The sequence below is a fragment of the Chelonia mydas genome, chromosome 1, assembly GCF_015237465.2.
Source record: "Chelonia mydas isolate rCheMyd1 chromosome 1, rCheMyd1.pri.v2, whole genome shotgun sequence".
NCBI lineage: Eukaryota > Metazoa > Chordata > Testudines > Cheloniidae > Chelonia > Chelonia mydas.
The window spans coordinates 188,516,099-188,539,173 of NC_057849.1; the positions used below are offsets into that span (position 1 = coordinate 188,516,099).

At 39.5% G+C, this 23,075-nt stretch overlaps 1 protein-coding gene across 2 annotated transcripts in view; it reads right to left on the reverse strand.

Annotated features, from left to right (window-relative positions):
• Window positions 1-1,568: 1,568 nt before the first annotated feature.
• Window positions 1,569-23,075, reverse strand: part of NECTIN3 (nectin cell adhesion molecule 3) — a 122,667-nt gene continuing 101,160 nt past the window's right edge. Inside the window, exons 8-9 of one of the 2 annotated variants that reach the window (XM_037907406.2) lie at window positions 9,174-9,236; window positions 1,569-8,584 (exon numbers count right to left, since the gene is read on the reverse strand). In XM_037907406.2, the coding sequence (XP_037763334.1) occupies window positions 8,408-8,584; window positions 9,174-9,236 (240 nt within the window). In that variant the 3' untranslated portion in view covers window positions 1,569-8,407. The remainder of the gene's footprint in view (window positions 8,585-9,173; window positions 9,237-23,075) is intronic. The other variant, XM_037907411.2, reaches the window with a different exon arrangement.

The window sequence follows — 23,075 nt, forward strand, 5'->3', positions numbered from 1 at the left end:
ACTCAGTGGGGCCCAGATTTTACCTAATATCAGATTCACTTTTACAGGTGCCTTTCCTAGCAAGCTTTCTTCAGGTAGCCAACCTGCTAAATATGGTTAAGGCAGCCAGTTGCACTCCTTACATGGCCACATGTAACTGACTCCTGGAGGATGTTCCTCCCTTTCCTTGAGCTCCTACTCCATTTTCTCTGGCTTTCCTTATCACTATATCCAAAAGAGGTGGATCACTTTTGTTTACTAAACATGGTTAGTCAATTGTAGATGTTAAACTAAGGTATTTGCCATGAGGATCTTTGATTTTATTATATGAATGTTAAGCACATTTCTCCAAAATTTACTTGTTATTTTGGGGGCCCAGTTTAAGAAGCCTTAAAGGGGCAGGATTTTCAATAAATGCTGAGTGCCTGCTATCTGAGACTCAAGCCCCCTTCAAGACATCTCAAGACACCATGAAATCATGAATCACTTTTGGAAAAAAAGAATTTAGCTAGCATAGGTGTTGTGTGAGTATAGGCATGTGGGGTCATATATCAAAGAGCAACCCTCCTTGATGAATTATAGCAAACCTTTGTTTTCTCCTATATGCACATATTTAGGGATTGTTGAATTAAGTCACTACACCTTCTTCTAAAATATAAAAATTCTGCCAATTACTAGATTTGCCATACAGTGAAATATAAGATGAAAACCTTTGTTCTGGATATTTTTATTCAAAACAAGTCTAATACATACACTTCAAAAATGTGCAAAGTAAAGGACTATTTCTTATAGCTTAGGATAGCCTACAAATTCAACAATGTTGTTGTCCTTTTTATTTGTGATCTCAAAATAATACATCTATAGTTTTTTTCTGTTCTCTCCAGGTATTCTGAATTTCTCCCCCATGACCTCCCACCCACATTTCTGAGTTGTGTGCTAATACTCAATAGTAACGTAGGCAACAGTTCACAACTCAATATTCTAAGCCTCACTGCATGCATTACTGAAATCCTTTTTGCTTGGTACAGGTAAAGTCCTTAATAATGTACCTGCCTAATCATTATCCTTGTAAACTCCACATTAATACACAATTTGCATTACAAAATTATTTGCAATTTGTATGTCTACGTACCTTGAGCAACCTATTTTAACGCTAATATTTTTCAGAGACTTATTTGCATTTCTATGAACCAGAGTAACAATGGAACATTATGCAATTTAATGGTAAAAGCTAACATAGAAGTGCAGCCTTGTTGATTAAAATCTCCCTTAAAGAAAAAGTTCTGTTTGGCACTTTGATAGAACCCTCGATTTCTGATTTGCAAAACTGAAATCAAAGAACTTCAAAGATGAATCCACATCAGAAGACTATAAGGGTAGTGGATTGTTTCCTGAATATTGTAAAGCAAAATGAAAAGGTGTAGGGTAAAAAATTATCATATGTATTCAATTACCCATGACTGAACCAAACCGCTTCAGTAGTAACAGTAAACATGGCAAATATAGCAACAGCTTTGAAAGTTGCTGTACTATACATTCAAACTTGTTTTTCCAACCAATAATGAAGTGGATAAAATGAAGGATTTTTAAAAAAAAATAATATTCATAGCCATTGTACTTCATCTGTTGCACCTGAAATTTCATTCTGTTCTTTTGGTGCTTTGTTGTGTGCTTAAACAGAAAGGATTTTTTACATTTAGCACCTGAAAACTGCCAGCCACTGAGATTTTCCAGCCAAGGTCTTCCTTTTTCTATTTTACATAAAAAGGAAATAGAGAATAAAAAGTTTGCTATTGGCATGGACCCACTCAATGCTTCACAGCAAAGGTTCCCAACTTGTGGCCCATGGAGCGTTGGTGGTCTACATACAGTTGCTGGCCACATGGTTCTGGTTCCTCTGGGTTATTTCCAGCTTTCAAGTTGATTAAGAAAATAGAATAAATAAGATTTTAGTATTACTTTTCCACATAAGCAATTGCTGCCCTGCCATGGTGATGCTATACAATTATGAATGATATGGAAACTTGCCACAAAAATCAAATGCCATGACAGAACCACAAAACTCTCCCTGTATTACACGGTCCACAGTATGAAAAAAAAAATCAGTTTACATATTGTGTTGTACTGAGATATGCTGGGTCTCAAGGACAATGACAGTGAAAAGCAAGACAGACTTGATTTGGAAACCACCCTTCTCAGACCCACTACTTTCAGGGCCAGCAATAATCTTTGATCTCAGTCCTTGCATGTACACAACTCCCACCAAAATTTAGAGTTATCCTTGTATGATGCTACCAGATTGATATCCAAGTGCATTGTAGAGATATGGTGGGGATTGATGGAGAAGATGACATACTTGTCTGATGGGGGGTGGGGAGGGATTGTTAGAGGACTGTTAATACGCATCTCAGAGGAATCTACACATTAAATTGTTATATGGAATCCACACATTAAATTGTTATATGGAATCCAGAACCATGATGGAAACATTTTGCTGGCGAATTAAGTAGTTAGTAGAAAGATTAAAGTAAAGTGTCACCTCTCCCCAGAAACAAAGCCATGGACCAGTCTATGATCTGATGCTCAGTAGGGCACGGTACTACAACTGACAACAAGAAGTTCATTGAACAGCCATTGTTATATTGAACAGAATAATATTTTGTTTAAGCCAAAGAAAATGTGTATCTGCATTTTTCCCCCTGCTTCCGTGGATTCATTAGTCAGTGCTTTCACTCAAACTTCAGGCATCAGTTAATATACCACTTGGATGTTTCTGATGCCAAGCGGTTGGTAGCTTCCAAAAATAGGATTATCAGGGACTAAGGCTGTCTGAGGAGGCTAGGGTAATAAAAATGAGCTTTGTGATCAGATCAACTACACAGATCCTTGAACTCCTGCTTACTGGTTAATAACTCCTAAATTATGCAAATACCGGAGACTTCCTGGATACCATCAAGTTGAGATGCAGAAAACAAGGGAGCAGGTAGAAGTTGGCTGTACTCTCCAGATGCAACGAGATTCACCAATGCTTATTTTAGGAAGTTCCAGCTCTCAAATGCAGTCAAGTGAGAAATCCTTATTTGAAGCAGCTCTGACAACTTTTAGTAGGATTGTTGGACTTGACCTGGGAGGATCACAGAGAATCAACTGACTCTTTACCAATCCATATAATGTTATTACATATGAGCCATACTATTGTTTAAGGTAGTTATCAGTATTCTATTGTCCCTTGCCTCTCAATTATTAGGCAAGTGATGTGCCGTGACTTCTGCTTTTCTACCAAATTATTTGTTCTACTGTTGCATTATCCTCCTATCTTCCCCACCCCACAACATTAATCAGTTTAATCCATCTGTTGTGTTCTCTGACAAGTAGAATTGTGAGCAGTCTGTGACAGGGCTTGTTCTCTCTTCATCTTTAGTACAATGCCTGGCACACTAGTATCCTGATCCTTTACTTAAGTTCCTAGGTGCTACCCATAACAAACAAACAAAAGGTAATTCCTTATTGTTACTATAGAAATTATCTTTTATACCACAAATATTCGTTTATCCAACTTCACATACATGAAGCATAGAGAAACTTTAAGGGCAACGGCATAACCCCCTTCACCCTCAACTACAATAGTACCCTACTTCACCAATCAACAAGCCTGCTATGCTTCTGTAACACACTGGTTATCTTCCTCTCCTCATGTACCCTACGATTGAGCAGTGGAAGGCTGTGGTGACACTGCATATTACTAACATAAAATGGGCAGCTTATTTACTTCTACACTTTGTCTAATACTGTAAGTTTTAGCTACATTTTCCCAAATCCTTCCTATGTGTTAACATTTATTTTATTGTTTTTATCTGATTATTCACTAACAGAATGCTACTCAAAATCAACAACAGCCGGAAAGAAAATTCAATTTAATACATTATACCAATGGTAATAAGTAGGCAAGTAAATTAATCACAATCCATATGGTAATTAAAAATATGGGGTTAATAGTAACCTAGTATTATTCAAATGTTACACTAACACTGGTATATTTAGACTATTAAATTGCAATTAAGATCATGAGCATATTGATATAGAGGTGTATTTGCACATTTATCAAGTGCTTCACAAATTGAAGTAATCTACCATAAAAGCCCCAGCGAGTGTGAATTAATGAGGTTCACACACAACCTTACATACCAGGTTTTCCAGCTTTCAGTATTTGTTTGATTAGATTTGTTTTTGGTTTTAACATCTACATTCATGAACAAGTGCCTTAAATATCTGTTGCTTATATAAATCCAACTTTCACAAATACTTTGTCAGCCATCTGTCTCATCTGTGTCTTGCATAAAGTTTTTCTTTAATTAAGAGTACAGTAGTACAAGAGTACTTCAGCCAGATAAAACGTATATTTGCTGTCGGATGTTATTTAGGATGTGTTTGAACCACAGCCCTCGATCCAAACACACTTCATCTTTGGGGCAACGGGAATCCAGATCTAACTTTTGCAGCTCTGCTTACGGGGATGAATGTAAACGGGCAAGTGGTAAAACTTCAGTTATCTAAGCTCATAAATGGACCGCTTTTGATGTGAAATGCGTTCCTCTTGTAACTCCATCAGCTTCAGGGTAAGTACACTAAAGACTTGGCCTGTAACAAACAAAACTTCCATTCACATGTATAACGATAACCGTCTTAAGGACAAGACGATGTGGGGGGGCACTTTTCCTAGCAGCCTGCGTATCCAAGTAACGCCACTTAGCAATGTATCAGAATTTGTTAGCGAGAGTTAAGGAGGCAGAGACCTCGGTGGCCACAATTCAGTTGGAATCTGCTCCACTGAGTTGTTGGGCAGCATTTGCCACAGCGGCAGCACTGTTTTAACAATGGATGAGTAGGTGCTGCAGTACATTTTCCTGCACCTGCTTTTATTTCATTATTTTCCTCCAGCTCCTCCAACCATGGACTTGAATGTTTAAGTTCTGTCCGAGATGTTATCCCAACTTCTAAAGGGTTAAACATTGCGGCAGCTATTTTTTCCTGTATCGACCTTTTCAATACCGAGTCTCTGTGGGTATGCATTTCCTCACGTCAGGAGGAAGTCATCAGTAAGTACCCAGCCACTTATTTCCCCCACCCACTAGCTTTGAGATCTACAGCTCAGGAGTGCTTCGTAAACGCAAATTGTTTCTATTCAGACCTTTAAAAGATGCCTGAAGGGGAAACAGATGAAAAGTCACCAACATCCTTTTATGTTCCCAGAACTAAGAGTGCTGAAGACATTCTCTGCCCGTCAAGTTCATGGCTGCTCTTTTCTTCCTTGTTCTACTGTCTCCTGGGCCCTCGTGAACTGAAGTTTTAATCAGTGAGAAAGGAAGCAACAAGCCAAGCTGCTTCATCTGCCATCATGCAAGGTAGAGCGAAAGCACTGGGATCATTGCAGAGAAACAAGCGAGAGAAACTCGCACAGTGAGTATTTTTTTCAACTGAAAACCGCTCTGTGTCTTCTCCCCACTTCTGTTTCTCACCGCCACATGTATTCCGCATCTATGCAATGGTGGCAGAACTGCTGCTTTCTCAGGTTTTCCCACTCTTCCCTATTTTTCCAATTGCCACAGTGCATCGCACACAGTATACACGGACATCATATAAACTGGTGTTCAACACAAAATGCCTGCACTTCAGGCCCCTTACAACAATGCTGGAAGCCAGACAGTCTCCCTACTTCCATCTCTGACAGGCTATATACAAGGGCTGCAAAATGAAAATCCCCCTTCAGTACTTGGAACCAATCTTGCTGCCCTCTTCTGCCACCACAGTTAATTGTTAATGACCCTTGTATGAGATTGTGTCATGGAATCAAATTTTAGTAAAACAAAGATGAAAAGTTAATGGATTATGGGCAAACACACTGGAAACCTTCATTTTTTGGAGAGAATTTTCACTCTAAGCAGACTTTTCATGCTGCATTTCATTGTGATCAATCTCAGCTTTCATTCTGCTGCATTGTCAATGAAGTTTCAGTATACCAGTTCCTAGTAGCTATATTCAAGGCTTAAATGCAGCCAGAGCCTACCAGAGAGGAGCCCTGGTGCCCCCTTCCCCGGGGGGCTAAAGACCTGAGCCCTGGTGCCCCCATCTCTCCTCAGGGCTAAAGCTCCAAGACTCAGTGCCCTGCAGCTGAAGCCTGGAGCCCGAATGGGGGGTGGGTGTGGGTGTGTGTGTGTGTGTAAGGGGGCCCCCTGGGAACTAATCTCAGAATTGAAGCCCTATACATTTTGCTGTGTTGCGAAGCAAGTTGTTACAATGGTACCAATACAAAAAGCATGTTAAGGTGGTAGTTGTTGAGCTGGGAAACCTGACAAACGTATGTTTAGAAAAAACTAAGAAAACTTTAGGAGAGATAAAGACGCAACTCCTTTTTCAAACCGGTGGCTCAAGGCATGAAGAAACCTTTACAGTGGGAACCATGCTTTGACTACCACCCAATATGTAACTTTCATTTAAACATTCATTTTATGAAAGGCTGGAGATACTACAGTAAAATAAATTACCCTACCATCAACCAGCATAATTAGTCAGTTACTTATAAAACTCATGTTTTAGATGATTCGCTAGTCACAATTTTAAGGACAGACAATGCATGCCTGTGATTCTGTGCCATACATATGATTTGCTAATACAGCAGCTAAAAAATACTCCAGTATCTTTGACTGTCTACAAAACCAGCAGTAAATCCATTGTCTGAGACGAGCGTGCACACTTGGAATGAAAATTAGCTCAAGTGGGTAAATGCTCAGGGGGATTACTCTTTTCAAATGTCCTAGTAAGTTAGCTATGGAATAAATTGTCTAGTGTCTATTGAGACACTTCCTTTGTATTCCAGAACGCTCACTCCCCTTTATGCCCTCGTATCCAAGTTAAAGTCTTTAAAGTTATCTGTACTCAGTGTCCCATTTCTTGCCCTGTTAAATTAGACAAATAAAAAAAAATTCTCAAATTGACCACACAGGCTTATCTGTGCAGGTTCTTTAACTGACAGGAAACTTATTTGTACTCATCAAGAGCACTGTGCCTTTTCAACACAAATTGTATTTGCACACAGGTTTCCACGGTTACCAACACCAGTGCAGTGTCACCTGTGTTATTACTAGCTTGGGCAAGCCATTCACATTCACGAGCTATTTCACAACACTATTACTTCCATCTGCTCTGGTCAGGGTTAGAAGACAGCGTTAAACTTGCCCACAGCTAGAGTGAAGTTCTTTCCCCCACCCCCATTGCTACTATTGGAATTTATTTTGTCAGCAAACAACAGAGTAGATATGGCCCTAGCTAACAGATAGCTTGCTTTTCTTCTGTACTGAGCATCCACAGCTCCTGTTTACTTTATTGCTAGGGACCACTGAGAATTAGGTCTTGGTGTCTGGAGTTCTGAGTGGGCAAGATGGGGGTGCATATGTGCAGTTTGTGGGAATGTTTTAAACCAGATAAGAAACAGATATGATCTGATTCTAGCAGCTAGATTTAGGTTTGGTAGACTGAGTCTGGGGAGGTGTGAACTGGGAGCTAAGGGAAGAAAAAAAAGAACATGCGACCTGAGACTCATGGCAGAAAAGAATTGAACAGCACTTATGAGGTGGGTAGACAGGCAGTATTGGTCCAGAAAGCACAGTAACAGACCAGCACCTGACTGTTTATTGGAATGGGGAATAGAGGTAATGGGGGAGGGAATCAGAAGCTGTGGTCAAGTACTGTCAGTATCTCATTAAAATTATTTACCAGTAGTGATGCTTCTAAAGTGTCTTAAAAGATGAAACAAAACCCCACAACCTAGACACAAATTTCTCACTTGACACAAAGGATGTACATTTTCCCTCCAGCTCATACCTCATTTTTTGTACACAGGCACTGTAATTGTATTAAGCACATCCACTTTGGGGGTGGGCGGGAGGGAAGAGAGAGAGAGAGAGAGAAATCCCTAAGAACGAATTAGGGAAATAGATTCTAAATTAATTTAACGCACATTTGAATTACAGATGAATGGGCTGGCATTTCTTAAATCTGGTGAGGTTAACACAGGCAGCTGAGGCTCTTCTTCTGGAGGATCCCTTCAGCTATCAACACACACTGGGATTTTAACAGTACAATACAGATAAGCACTATGCTACTGAAAAAGTAAATCCACAATCAAAGTCACAAATGCAAGAGTTGTTCCAGAAATATGTATCTTTTCTGCTGCCTATTTCTCACCATCTCTCACCACACACACAAAAAGACTATTAATTGGCTCTGTACCTACTTCTTTAGGAACTGCTAAAACACACTAGGGTACGTCCTTGTCCTATAATCAACAAGCGTTAAGCTTGCAGACTTCTCAAAATTTTAAGTTATCTAACACCAATTTATTCTGTATAAAAATTCACAGCAGGGGAAGCAATCACACATAGTGTTCTCTAGGATTAATGTAGATTCTTCCAGTTCCTGGGTTTTGATGGTACTTGCTGCTCCAATCTTTGTAACGTATCTGCTTGTGAACTGGGTACATCTGCTGAAGGTTGTCTTGGCTCAATGGATTTTCATCTTCGTAATTAGGTTGCCTGCCATTTATTGATTTCTAAAATTACAAACAACTCCGTACATTAAAAAGCATCAACAATTTCATTCTTCAAATACTGCTTCCACAGCACATCACGTGAAGACTGTAATTACTACCATCAGCACCCACCTTTTATTCTGCCATAAGCCCCTTATAATAGTTTAATGCATGTTCCTTAGTCACTAGTGATTCAATGAAATAACTTACATTACAAAAAGGGGACATGGAAAATATCTTCCAAGAACTTAGATACATTATGACTAAAATCAATTTCCTATTAAAGGAAAACTAACAAAAAAGACTATGAAAAAGCACAGACATTAAGCCAACTACAAAATGACATGAATGTAAGTATTGGCTTTGGTCTTATTTCCCAGCCATTAACTTTTAGTTCATGCTGTTTGAAACTCAGATGCCACATGGACAGCAATTCTACTTGTTAAATTGTTACTGAATAGGATGGACAAGTAATCTGGAGCTCTTTGTGTCAAAAAAAAAAAAAAAAAAAAAAAAAGTGAAAAACTCACTGTAAGAACCAAGATCAGTCCACTGATTCTTTAATGAAGGCTCAGTGCTCTGGCTCAATACATATAGTCATATTACTTACTATGTTCTGCAAATTTCCAGCTTCTTTCTCCCTGTATTGGCTTTGCAAAGGGAAGCGTTCTCTCTGCAGGGAACAAAAGTGATAGTGAAAGTTTACATTGCAATACTGGAGAAAGGTTTGACAAGTGCTTTCTTCAAAGCAATAAAATGAGAGGAAGCATTCTGCCTTGACAAGTGTCTGAACAGAGCATCTTTCAGGAGGAAAAGGAGGTTGACGAGGCTTGCTCAAATGGAGTAGTTCAAGGGTACTAACTCAAGCTAACTATTGCAGTGAAGACAGCCTTAATAGTTTAAAACTCACTGAAGTTCCTTAACTCAACAAACAACATCTCAGTCTCAGCTTCGTAGTTCACTGGACTTCTGCAGAGGCTAGTCAACCCAGAGGAATTGTATTCATGGCACTCCTGGAAGCCAAGTCATAACAAATTTCCACACTATAATAGGGATAGAGTGCCATAGAATTTCATACCAATACTTCGCCCTAGGAGAAGGTATTCAAATGTTAACTACTTATAGTAAAAAGGGACTGCTGGTTTTCTTATATTTAACTTTAATCAAACTAGGTAAAAGTGTTGGAGTGAATTAGGAATTGGAGTTCTTTTTAATGGTAAACTCCCAAATCACTCTGGTGCTTCTGAAAATTTTACTTAGTGTACACTACACAAAGCAATAATTTCTTTTGTGACTGAATTTACTAGCCTAACAAAGCAACATTGTTATGGTACTTAGTGATTTGTAAACTAAAACCCCAATATCGAACAGTTTTTCCAATTACTCAAGATGCTTTTATTCCACTTAGAGTATTTTACATGGTCAATATCTCCCAGAAGACTATTTAGTTTTGCACATATTTTTTTGCATGTGCGCTTTTTTTATTCACAAGTTTGTCACAAGGAAGGCACACGCTCAGTTAGTGATTTCAGATTGCTGAATGCATTCCAATGATCGCACAGTCTCATTAGGTAATTAAATCAATTTGCACAACAGTGCTAACAGAATAAATTCCTTAATTTTCTTAACAAGTAGCTATCACAAAAGTGTCCTAGTTTTAAGAAAAGGACAATAGTAGAGAGCAATGAAGACAAGCTGAGGAAGAAAGAGTAAAGAACAAACAGACAACGGAAAGGTAAACAGAAAGAGCCTCTATAGCAAGAATAGGAACTGAACAAGCACAACACATCTGAGGTTTACGAGAGTTTAGGCAGGTACCTATTATCTAGCATACTGTAGGGAAGTCATTAAATCTTACTAACTGTATTACAATTACTATTATACAACGATGCTTAAATTAGAACTATACTAGTTCAAGTCAAGGTATACTGTGATGCTTTATCCTCCCATTTGCTTACTATTACATAAAGTTACACATAACTATTACATAAAGTTACATAAAGTGATGCATCCGATGAAGTGAGCTGTAGCTCACGAAAGCTTATGCTCAGATAAATTGGTTAGTCTCTAAGGTGCCACAAGTCCTCCTTTTCTTTTTATAAAGTTACACAGCCAGCAGTAGATCTTGGTTGGTAAACCAGTATCCCCTACATGAAATCATTTATCTATTTGTAAGATCTGACATATTTAAAACTTGTTCACAGGAAGATAACACTATTTCCACACTATATACAATAGACTATGGGATTACTGCAACTACTTCCATCTGATGAGCACCTTAGGTTGAGACAGAAGCTATCTGAACAACTCTCAAATTACACACTGGCCTCTTTTCCAAGGAGACCGACTAGAATTGGTAAAAGCTCCTTTATTCACTCTCAGCCTGATGCACCCAAGAGCGTTAAGAGAAATGTATCTAACATCTCTGTACAGTACATCAACAGATGTCCAGGTGTTGCAAGGATTGTCTGGGATGGTGGGCAAGAAGTGGTCTTACTATGGGTGTCCTCACAGGTGACAATGTCTGAGAAACTCACTATCAGTATGCCATCACAGGCCCCTTCGCAGAACCTCTTGTGTAGCCGCCTCCATCATCCTAAGGTTTTCCCTTTCAAGTTCCCTGTGCCTGGTTTTCCACCAGTTTCTGGGCTAAATACAATCCCTACAACGAATACCAGCAAAAGCTAGCTGTTGAGAGGCTGCCTAAGCACTCTCTTCAGCTTGGTACTCAAATTTGCTAAGGTAGCCCCCGATCACTTGTTAGAGATCGTGATATTTTGGCCTGAAGCCCCAAGTGTTGAGAAGGTATAGCCTGTAGGAAGAGTTGTTTTTCTCCTAGAAATGGGGGCAAGTAAGTTACCCAGGTCAATACACCACTGTTGGATGATGTTCTTGTGTTAATACACAGAAATACCATTGATTGCTGTGTTAGACCATTAGCTTGCGAAAGCATTTTGTTCCCATTTGAGTCTGTGGAAAAATTCGTATTGACTATAGTACTAAGACTGGGCCCTCAGTTACTGAAGTTTCATCTTGTGTATTTAAAAATGTCTCTCTTCCAAACCCTATCTGAAATTCTCTTATCTAATTAACACCTCTCATTTAAATTATCGTGATAATCATTCCACCGTGGTAACTTGCATAAGGTCTCATTCCCTCTCTTTTCTGAATTCAAATGGAAATAGCCCTTTGCAGGTCATGTGCCAAGTAACCATTTTATGCTACGTAACCTAAGATTATCACGCCCCCCCTTATTTATACAGCAAAAATTCATATTGCTGTATAAAAGGGATACCATCCTGTACTATATCTACTTTTGCCATTACAACAGCTTACATCGTCCTCATGCAAATTTTAAAAAACAATAATTCAGGACAGCTAGTCACATGAACTCCATCTAGTTAGGAAATAATGCATTAAATCCCAGCGCTTTCCTGTGATAAATCTGCCATGTGGTGAATTCTAGGTCTCAATTTGGCAAATTTGGACAGCAAGTTCTTTAGGATGGAGATTATGTGTTCTAATGTGTTTTGTGCAACACCAAAGCACACTGCTGGCTCAATTTATTCCATTCCCTTCCCCCTCACATATCTTCCCGTGACTACAGTTCATCTCAGGCAGTCACTCTGCTTCACTTTGCAATCTTCAAGCCCAAAGAGACTTCATAGCACTAACGGTGTTCATAAACTAATCCATCTATTCAGCTAACTCTAGGAAACATGAATTTTGAGAAAGTCAGGCATAGGCTCGTCTCATGCTACATCTACGGTTTGAACTGGGAGTCTGATATCTACATTGAGGAGACATACCCAGCCCAGAATAGCTCTGATCAAGCTAGCACACTAAAATTAGAGTGTAGACACAGTACCACTGGGGTCAAGCCTCTCAAGTACATTCCTAGTGTCTTGGGTAGGTCTGTACTTAGGGAAGCGATCCCCTCCCCACCACCACCGTGGCTACCCTCTGTTTTTAGCGTGCTAGCTGAGCTAGTTAATGACGATAGGTCTCCTCAAGCTGGGACTGCCACCCCCGTCCCCCTCAGCAAAAAGTGGAGACGTACCCTCCTCTTAGATAAAATTATTGGTTGTGGAGAGATCCAACATATTGACACAGCTCCAACTACTTTAGAATCTGAGTACCCCATCATCTTTAATGTATTTATACGCTCAGCACCTGTGAGGTTAGCCAGTAACTAAAGCAAACCACAACTGAGCGACTTGCCGAAGGTCACACAAAGTCTGTGGCAGAGCAAGGAATTGAACCTGGGTTTCCCAGCATCCTGAACGAGTACATCTAGTCACCGGGCCATCCCTCCTAATTGGTTTAAGAGACAACCTGGACCCCATTTAGAGACAACTAAGTTCTGTGTGACAGTCTAGTCTCAACGTCCTCCCCGTCTTTCCTTTTAAATCAACGCTGTAGAAGGGATGAGAGGCCTGGGGGGAGAATAATAGCGGAGATCTCTGCATAATTGTTTTTTGCCTCTGTGTAAACAATGTACTATGCATCCAAACTGCACAGTTGGGTGGTATAAAAATGTCAATGGAAAAACTTCACTGTATCATTTCAGTAAGCACTTTTTCTTTCTTTATAAACAAATCCATTTAGAAATACAAATACAGGACCATGCCAGCACCTATGTACTAATGAGAACTCAATACGTACTTGTTCAAAGTAGTACAACTTGCTTATTTCACTAAATTAGGTGAGCTAATCGTGGTACTTTCTGAAAAGCTCACGAGCAGCTGCTTCTGGGTGACATTGTTGCTGACCTTCACACAGAGTAAGGAAGCCTGATATTAAGTAGTAAAATTAGACAGGCCACAGTGCAAGAACCCATGATTTAGGATTTGAGTTTTATCCTAATCCATATTTCAGAGCCAGATTATACATGATGTGTTTGGGGAGGAGTAAGTTTAAATTTCAAGCAGAACCATCCTTCCTAATTTATGAGCAATTTGTCTTTGACAAGTTCTTCTTCTCTCCCCCCATTAAGTGATTGCAGCAACTGGATACCCCTTCTGAAAACAGGATGTTGTCTAGCAACCAGTGAATCTAATCTGTTGCTTTGCTGAAATTTGACTAAGGCAGAGTGTCAGAAGAACAATTTGTTAGATGATCATTAGCAATAAAGCTCACAAAAACCCTTAAATTTTTTCCCTGTGCAATATTAGGGTCAATAAGAGAAAGTTGTTCACAAGAGAATAGCCCTTGCCTCATGCCACCACCCCTCCCTGTGAAGCCCTGCTTTACACAACAAATTTGTTTTACACTTTTTTTGACAGCAGTTCATGTGTTTGAAGGTAAACTCTCTCAGGTTTAGTGACTGATGGCATTTAACTCATTGAGATGGAAAATAAAAATCGATAAAGTTGACACAGATAGAGAAACCCTTATCACCTCTTGGGGAAGATGCCAGAAATTGAGGAAAGGTTGAGAATAAAGGATGGTGTGTGACAAGAACAGGCATCAATATCCTTTTGACCTCCCCACAAAGTTATTGGCATTAGTTTCTCTAGCTGTCTATTATCTACTGAAACTATGATTATGGGTTGGTTTAGATGGATATGAAAACACATTGTTCTCATCAAAAAAGAAAATATAATCATATACAAAATCCAAGTGTGTATGTTGGGGGGAGGGAGCACTATGCTTCAGACTTTGGTGGAACCACTAGAAAAATTTTCCATGATTCTCATTTATACTGTAGTTTTCCCTGGTGAAGATTTTTTAAAGGCCTCCAAAGCCATATCACACAATGCAGCAGATCACATCACATGACACTGGTCACTCCCTAAAGAGGATCAGATTGGTTTAGTACTAAAATGGAATATCTCCCTGGAGGCAAACACCTGAAGTAGCTATATTTTGTGATTCAGCAAGAGACACTGCTTCCTCTCCATCACAGCTGAGCCAGGCTCTAGTGGGTGTTATTGGGTACGGTGCTGTTGGTGATAGTGCTGGCTAAAAAAAAGTCAAAGAAATAAACCTGTTCTTGGTTGAAGAACCATTAAAAATGTGCTTTTCACAAATAGGCACTGAACCAGCAAGAGAGGATGCCATTTTAGATTTGGTATTGGTAAGTAGTGAGGACCTCATAGAAGAGCAACCTTGGTTCAAGTCATCATGAGCTAATTCAGTTTAAACTAAACTAAATGGAAGGATAAACAAAAATAGATCTGGAACTAGGGTCCTTGATATCAAAAAGACTAACTGTAAAAAACTAAAGGAATTAGTTCAGGAAATGGACTGGACTGAAGAACTCAAGGATCTGAATGTGGAGGAGGCTTGGAATTACTTTAAATCAAAGTTGCAGAAACTATCAGAAGACTGCATCCTAAGCAAGGGGAAAAAATTCACAGGGAAAGGTGGCAGACCAAGTTGGATGAGCAAGCAGATTATCAAGAGAAAGAAGAAAGCCTGTGAGGAATGGAAGATGGGCTGGATCAGCAAAGAAAGCTACCTCTTGGCATTTAGAAAGTGTAGGGATAAAGTGAGACCTGCCAAAAGCCAAGAAGAGTTGGACCTTGCAAAGGAAAGTAAAGCCAACAGTAAAAGGTTCTATAGCCATAGGAAAAAAAAGAAAAAGAAAACACGGAAAGAAGAAGTGGGACCACTAAGCATTGAGGATGAGGTAGAGATGAAAGATAATCTAGCCATGGCCCAACACCTAAACAAATACTTTGCCTCAGTTTTTTTATAAGGCAAATGAAGAGTGCAGGAGTGGTGAATGGGAACAAGGTATGGAAGTAGAAATTACCACATTTGAGGTGGAACTCAAACTCTTCTTAATGGGACTTAATCAGTGGCCTGGATAATCTCCATCCAAGAATATTCAAGGAACTGGCACATCAAATAGCTCAATAGCAAGGATTTTTAATAAATCTATAAACTCAGGGATTGCACTCTATGAATGGAGAATTGCTAATGTAGTTACTCTTTTTAAGAAAGGGAAAAAAGGTAATCTGGGAAACTAGAAGCCTGTAAATTTGACTGCAATTGTATGCAAGGGTCTTGGAACAAATTTTGAAAGAGAAAAATAGTTAAGGCCAGAGAGGTGAATGGTAATTGGGATAAAATACAACATGGTTTTACAAAAGAGATTTTTCCAAACCAACCCAATTCCCCTCTTTGAGAATATAACTGATTTTTTTTTTTTAGACAAAGGAAATGCAGTAGATCTAATCTACCTGGATTTCAGGAAGTCATTTGATACAGTTCCACATAGGAAATTAGTTAAATTGAAGAAGATGGGGATTAATATGAGAATTCAAAAGTGGATAAGGAAATTGTTAAAGGGGAGACCACAAGAAATCATAATGAAAGGTGAAATGTCAGGCTGGAGGGCATTTACTACTGCAGTTTCTCAGGGTCTGATCTGACACAAAAAGTGGGAGTGCTCTAATAAAATGTGTGGATGACACAAAGTTGGCAGTATTGCCAATAAGAAGGAGGACCAGAATGCCATAAAAGATCTGGATGACCTTGAAAACTGAAATACAAATGGGATGAAATTTAATAGTGCAAAGTGCAAGGTCAGACACTTAGGGACCAACAACAAGAATTTTTGCTATAAGCTTACTCCTGGGAGAATTTTTTTTTTTTGGTGCAGAAATCAAAATTCTGCATATTTTAATCAAAACAACAATATAATCACACCAGTTTCAATTATTTTGGTAATTCATTTCAAAATACCTGTCAGCAAGTATGTCTGTAACAATACAGACAAAAAAAGATTCAGGAAATGTTTTTTGACAAATAGATTCCTTACTAGGCATATTAATACAGAACTCTGAGTAATAATTCATTTAAACTACAATACAGAAACGTATTTCCTGCACCCCTTAGATGTCATGCAAAGGCTTGGGGGAGTCAGGAGTAATGGAGGATCTGAGGGAGAGGGAAGTAATTGCTGGGAAAGAGCCTGCATGTGAACTTGGAGGGTTGCTGGATATGGGTGGGACAAGTATGCAACAGGGTTTTTTTTTGTGGTGGTGGGGGGGAAGAGAGGATTGTTAGGCAGCCTCCCCTCTGCAGACCCTGGCTGACCCCTAGCCTCTCTCATTCAGTCAGGAACATCTGTGCCCATACCCATGTGTCCCTGCACCCCAACTCAGCCACCCCACTTCCCCCTTCTACAGTTGGCATTTTTTTTTGGATCAGTAAATTTGTTATCTTCCATAGCCACTATGATCTGAACATTTGACACATGCATCCATGAACATCTCTGAATGAAAAGTACAGTCTGGAACTGCAAATTCAAGTAGTTATTACTATATAAAGAAGGATGTGGGTGGTTAATGGCATTTATTTATTTAGTTATCGACCTCTTCTGCTGCTATAGTTTCTCCATTTTCAACACAAAAGGGAAAGTATGCAATTTGTACCATTATAACCAAGCGATGGAAGCTAACAGTTCTGTCCAACCAACTGCCCTGTATAAAGATTACTGCCTACTTTTATCTCACAGTTTAGAGAACTATGTTCATGAATACAGTGTTCATGAAGAACAGCAGGCATTCAATAAATACATAGGACAATCCCAAATCCCAAGCTTTGTTGACATGAATGCGGCTAAATCAATTTATGCCAGCTAGAAATCTGTCATACTCTATGTGCATGGAGAAGGATGAATTGTCTGTAGCAAAATGTGGGTCAAAAAAGCTGAAGTATGATGTGACAAGGAAGTAACACAGCAAATTCATAGTCACTGACAATGGAAAAGGGAGAAGAACAAAACTTGCAGAGAACAAAGCAGCAAGGAAACAGTAGCCAGCAGAGTGCACAGGGGGAGATTGAGCTTGAAAAAAGGAAAGAGCATGCAGAGAAATTTAAAGAAAAAAATGCTGTTTTGAGGGGAGAATCACAGTCTGCCAGGAAGTAGTACAGGAGTTGACATTTGGCTGGGCAGAATACTATTTACAGGGAAAGAAAATTTAAATAGTTGTAACAGAAGGAATTCCTGTTGTGCTTCTGAACAGGTCATAGTACTGCCACCGGGGAGTCAATAATACTGCCAACTCTGGTTTTGAACTGTTTAGAGTTGGGAGCACTGTAGAAGTTAGACATTCACCTGCTGTCATCATACCTGCTGAGTAAACTACTTCAGAGATTCCTGCCTTGCCATCCCAGCTATAGTAAACAATGTCTCAGCTTGAGTCCATACAAGGAGGAACATGCTTCATCTTTCCTCCAACGCACATCATGTCTGTTGTAAGTGACCAGTATGCAATGTCATGACCATTTTTCTATTATTGCCTTTGTCTTAGATTGTTTCCAACAGGCATTCCTCTGTAATTATGGCTATACACATTGAAAGAAGCCACTGGGATTCGGAATCAAAAGCATGATGCTGGGAAGACCTTATGCTATAGTAGGAGATAGAAACATGTAAAGGGTTATGCAGAACATGAACATTTATCTAGTTCACAGAAAGCAAGTCTACCTATAGTGATGTTCACAAGTAGGGGCACAAAGTTCAATAATGTTAACATCTGTAGTACATAAAAGAATTACATGAGAAATGTAGGTCACCTGTTTACCACAGCAAAGGATGGTAACAAACAGAAAAAAGTTATTTCCTAATCGAACATTATAGGCTACGTAAAGGGTTGAGATCACCTGAAATGTTTTTGAAATGGCCAATGCTGAAAAAGGAACATACTTATGGCTCAGTGTGCAGGTTAGAAAGGAAAATGATTTTTCTGACCAAGAACATGGAAGTTTACTATACATCCAAGTGATGGCCTAGCAGGGAACATTACCTAAAAATGGCAGAGTAATGCAAAGGCAGCAGGAAAATGAATAAGGTTATCACATATGGCCAGCTGGAACACCACCATGTTTTGAGAAAGGAAAGGAAATTCATACAGTAACCGATTATGGAATGGAAAAATGGTAACATCATCTGGATGAGGCTTTATTACAAGTCTAAGATCTCTAATATTAATGGAAGGAGGATTACATGACAAAGTGCAAAGATGATGACCATGTGTGGACACACATATGGTGCCTGTATAAACACTGGGAAGATTAAGTGTCTGAAAGGAGACGGGGAAGACTGCAAGGCATGAAGAAGAGCAGCTGCATGAACAGGAATAGAATTTCCAGGATGGTAGAGAAGGAATATAGTGATCACATTTGGAAGAGAATAAGTGTTAGTATACTCTGTATTGCCATATTCTGTGCTATGTCAGGATACAAAAACAAAGTAACCACGTAAGAGAATGCTGGGGAAGAGTTAACTAAAAAGCAAGCAAGGATTCTAAGAGAGCGCCCACTGAAGTTAAATATCTGCTTACAAGGAAGCGTTAAGGATTTCAAAATGATTGTAATCTGAACAGTAATCATCAGCTTCCATGCCTGACTTCTACAAAAAGGTATGGATAAAACCAAGAGCTACAAGGAAGTCAGCCACCAGACCTGGAATGGCACAGTGTTACTCAGTTCATATATGTCTGTCATTAACAAAAGCAGATTATAGTCTCCCTAGCAATAGAAAAATAGGCAATATGACGCAGTCTCACTTCTTTAGAGATGCAAGTACTTCACATAAATCTTGAAGAAATTATAGATCCATTCAATATCTAGATAGTCATTAAGTAATATAAAATTAATTAGACTTACATTGTAGAACTGTTGCGGATTGTGTTCATGTGAACTATCGCAGTTTGAGGAGAAAATTTTAAGTGCTGAAGTCTTATTTTAGGACAACCTATATATACACAAGTACATAGGGAAATGCATGCAGTTGGAAGCCAGAAAGACCTGACAGACTTAATCAACAACTTGTATTGGCGTACTGGAACTAGATAATGAAGAGAACCTTATATATATATTACATGTTTTTAGAATCCTCTAATAATTTCCCGCCTGCTGGTATGGGAGAAAATGCAGGTTTGATTACGATGATTTTAACCACTGTGCAGAAAAAAAAAAAGGGTGGGGGGGGGCGGGGAAAGAAGGGGACAATTTAAAAGGTGCCACAAAAACATGACTGATTAGGAAAAATAATTTTTTTGAACTAAGCGTTTTAACCCTAGGCGAAAAACTGATGACCAAAACCAGAATATCTTGCAGAAGGATTTGACGCAGAAGCTTTATATCCTTCAAAGTTCCTCGTCAATTACAGGGCACATAGACAACATACATTCTGGGGATGTGGATATCTGCAAACCGTGTCTGCGGATTGGATGCAGATACAAATATTTTATCTGCGCAGCGCTCCAGTTACGGCACTACTTGTTGCCCACCTTCACCAATGGGGAGTAATGGTCTTTCCTTATCTCACCAAGTGGCTCTTCAAGGTGTAGTCCCCATGTCATGGCCAGATCCCGACTCTTGCTTATGTTCGTAATAGGTAAGGTGTAATGTGACACAGGTGCACGCTGCTTGCATTTGTTCTGCTTCCAAACCTGGCTCAGGTCAGACTATATCCCCAACAAGGACAATCTGAACAAGTTGGTCTCTGTCCCTCGAAGCGTGTTAGTGGAAGTATCTGAACAAGATGTGCTATGGGGTTCCTTTCGATCATTCCCCTCCCACTCTTACAGTAGTTTTGGATGCATCTCTCCTTGGACTGGCAGGTCAACTACAGTATCATACTGTACAGGGCATGTGGACCACCTAGGAGTCCACCCTTCATATCAATGTTCTGGAACTCAGGGCTGTACGGTACATTAGCCAGCACTTCTTTCCCATGAGAATAGAAGATCAGCATGTTCACATACCAGACAACAGGGCCAGTATGTGTTACATAAATTGAAAGCAGGTGGTGGGGAGAGGCCAGTTTAAGTGAGTTATAGATTTGTTTAGGAGACCCGAAACATTTGAAGTTTGAGGCTAGGTACTGTCTTAACTAGTCCTGCTGGAGACCCTTCCCCCCATCCCCCGCCAATTTTCTGCTTGGAAAATTAAGCTGAGTGGAAGTTCAGTGATTATAAACACTTTTCCCCCATTGACACACTCTACTCAATACCCCATTCCTTATCCAAAAAATTCCCTCCAATGTTCCTTATTCACTGTTCCCTCTACCAATCCATCCAACTCATTCACTTCCCCTCTCTCCTAGTTGTCTTCTCCTTCCTCTATCTAGGCTCTTCACTCCTTTGGCCAGAAGGATCAGTGGTATACATGAAGAGAATGGAAGTCTACAGATCCTTACACACAGAAAGGAAATGCCTTCTGATGAAGCAGCTCCCAAAGCTGTTGGACACTGCTCAAACAGATGCAGTCATACACCACTTCAGACAAACATTACTGGGGACTCGGCAGCTTGGTGGCCCTAAACTATGACCCTATTGGCCCTTTCATTACTCCATCTTATTTTTGCCAAGGCCTGAGATGAGCATAATTTTTCTAGGTCATTAAAAGGTACATTACTAACACACAGTAGGGAGGTACTTTCCTTTTATTGTCAGAGTTAGTGACATCACTAACACTTAAGAGAACGAAAAGCTCCACTCAGGAATTGTCTGTTAGATAAATGCCTATTTTTATTTGCAAGTATTAATATACCCAGGTATCCTGTTAATTGATTTTGGGCCTTAAAGGTTTACTTTGATTCAAATTTTATTTCCCCACGTTTAAAATTGTGTTTTCTAGGCTTCTAAAATCAGAGCTGCTGCAATACATCATTTCTTCAGTCACTTTCCTTAATGCAAGAAAAAAAAAGAAAAAAAACCCACCACTTCACAAGTCCATACCATGTTCTCCCTCATCCATATTTCTTACACACATGTATACTCTCTCAAATATTCAAATCCTATGATAGCTGCAGTTTCTCCCTCCCCCCACTAATGCCTATCTCGTTTCCTAGAATCCATTCCAAATATGTTTATCCTTATGTCCTTCTTTATACAGAAGCACTTACATGTAGTCATTCTAAAGAACATCAGGGACATTTTAGTATTCCACTATGAAATCTTTTTGGTTTGTTAATATAGACAGGCCTCTATCTGCATCTCTTTTTCAGATCTATACTGAGGTAAGTTGTTTTTCTAAATAGCTCTTTAGACTGAAAAAATATTGCGGTAGCGGCCAATAATTGCCTCTCATCTGATATGAAATTAATTACGATAGTTGGGAATATGACCTATCTTTCATTTTCATTATAAACAGCATTTTGTGACCCTAAACAGAATTGATGCCCCACTATGCTACAGACTTTACCAATATATTGTAGAGGATGGTTTGCTGTACAAAACTGTCTACTGATGCTGCATGTTAACAATTCACTTTGACTTAGACAAATCTCATCCTATTCCTTTTAATTGGTATGATTATAATTTAGCTATTATATTGCTGTTCTATATTAACAGCAATACAGTAACATTACACTTTACAGCGGTTACTGTTGAGGAATCTAAACTTAATTACCAAGAAGTGTTATTTGATCTAATCAGCTTTTCCCTAGGCTGAAATCAGTATTAAGGAACCTAACTTTTTAATGGCAGACACTATAATTTTTAATTTTAAAATAACCTTTATTAAATAATTTGGTAAGAATTTCCATTAGTCAGGTCTCACCAACTACCATGTGTCCCTACTCATGTTCATTAGTATTAAGAATTTGTCCAAAATATTTTTCAGTTATCTGGGCTGTTTACTTGCTATTGAAAAGAATTTGCTCCATTATTTGTATCTTTTCTCCTTTTGCCTGTAATCTCAGTCTTTTTAAAGACAAACCTATCTGACAAAATAGTTGGCCTAACATCTGGAGAGAATGCCCAACAGCTTTTAAAGTAAGAGTCTTCATAAACCAACTTCAACTGATATTTCTGAGCTTCTTCTCTTCAGTTTAGTGCTTGTTGATGCACAAAGTCTAATACATCCCACAGAGTGCTCTCAGAGTGCTTAGAATCAGACCACCTACATGTTGCTCGATTTCTGTGGTTAGTCTTGAAAGGGACAATGTGCAATAATTATTTTTAATTACCATAGTTATATGGAATTAAATGGTCTCCCCTTCCACAAAAAGTGGCTGGCAATTATTATTGAATCACTTTATTAGCAGGCTAGTGTCAAGTTAGCTATACATTCCAATTCCAGCATGTAGCTGGATGATCACCCCACTCCAGCCCTGAAGGGGTTAAAAGCAGCCCTGGAGAGGGCTGCAGCTGGGAAAAGGGATTAAGAACAGCTAGGGGAAGCTGACTATGTACTGACCACAGGTGTGGCTGGCTTAATCAGGGCCCAGCTGGCCCTTATAAGCAGGCTGTGGGCCAGAACCTGGGAGAGGAATCTCCCTCTAATCCTGCAGTGGGAAGGGCTAGCTGCTTGGGAGCAAAGTCCCTGAAGCAGAGCAGTGCTGGGGAAGGGCAAAGGGAGCTGGGGAGCTCCAGCCTAGTAAACCCCCAGGCTGCAGGCCTTGCTGAAGGCCTATGAAAGGTACTGGGGCTGCAGCGGGGCAGCCTGGGGATAGGCAAAGGCAGCAGGTCCTAACCCCTTGCCAATGATGAGCGTCCATTACAGACTGCAGTCTGCCCCAGTGAGCAGGGGCTAGATGATGACT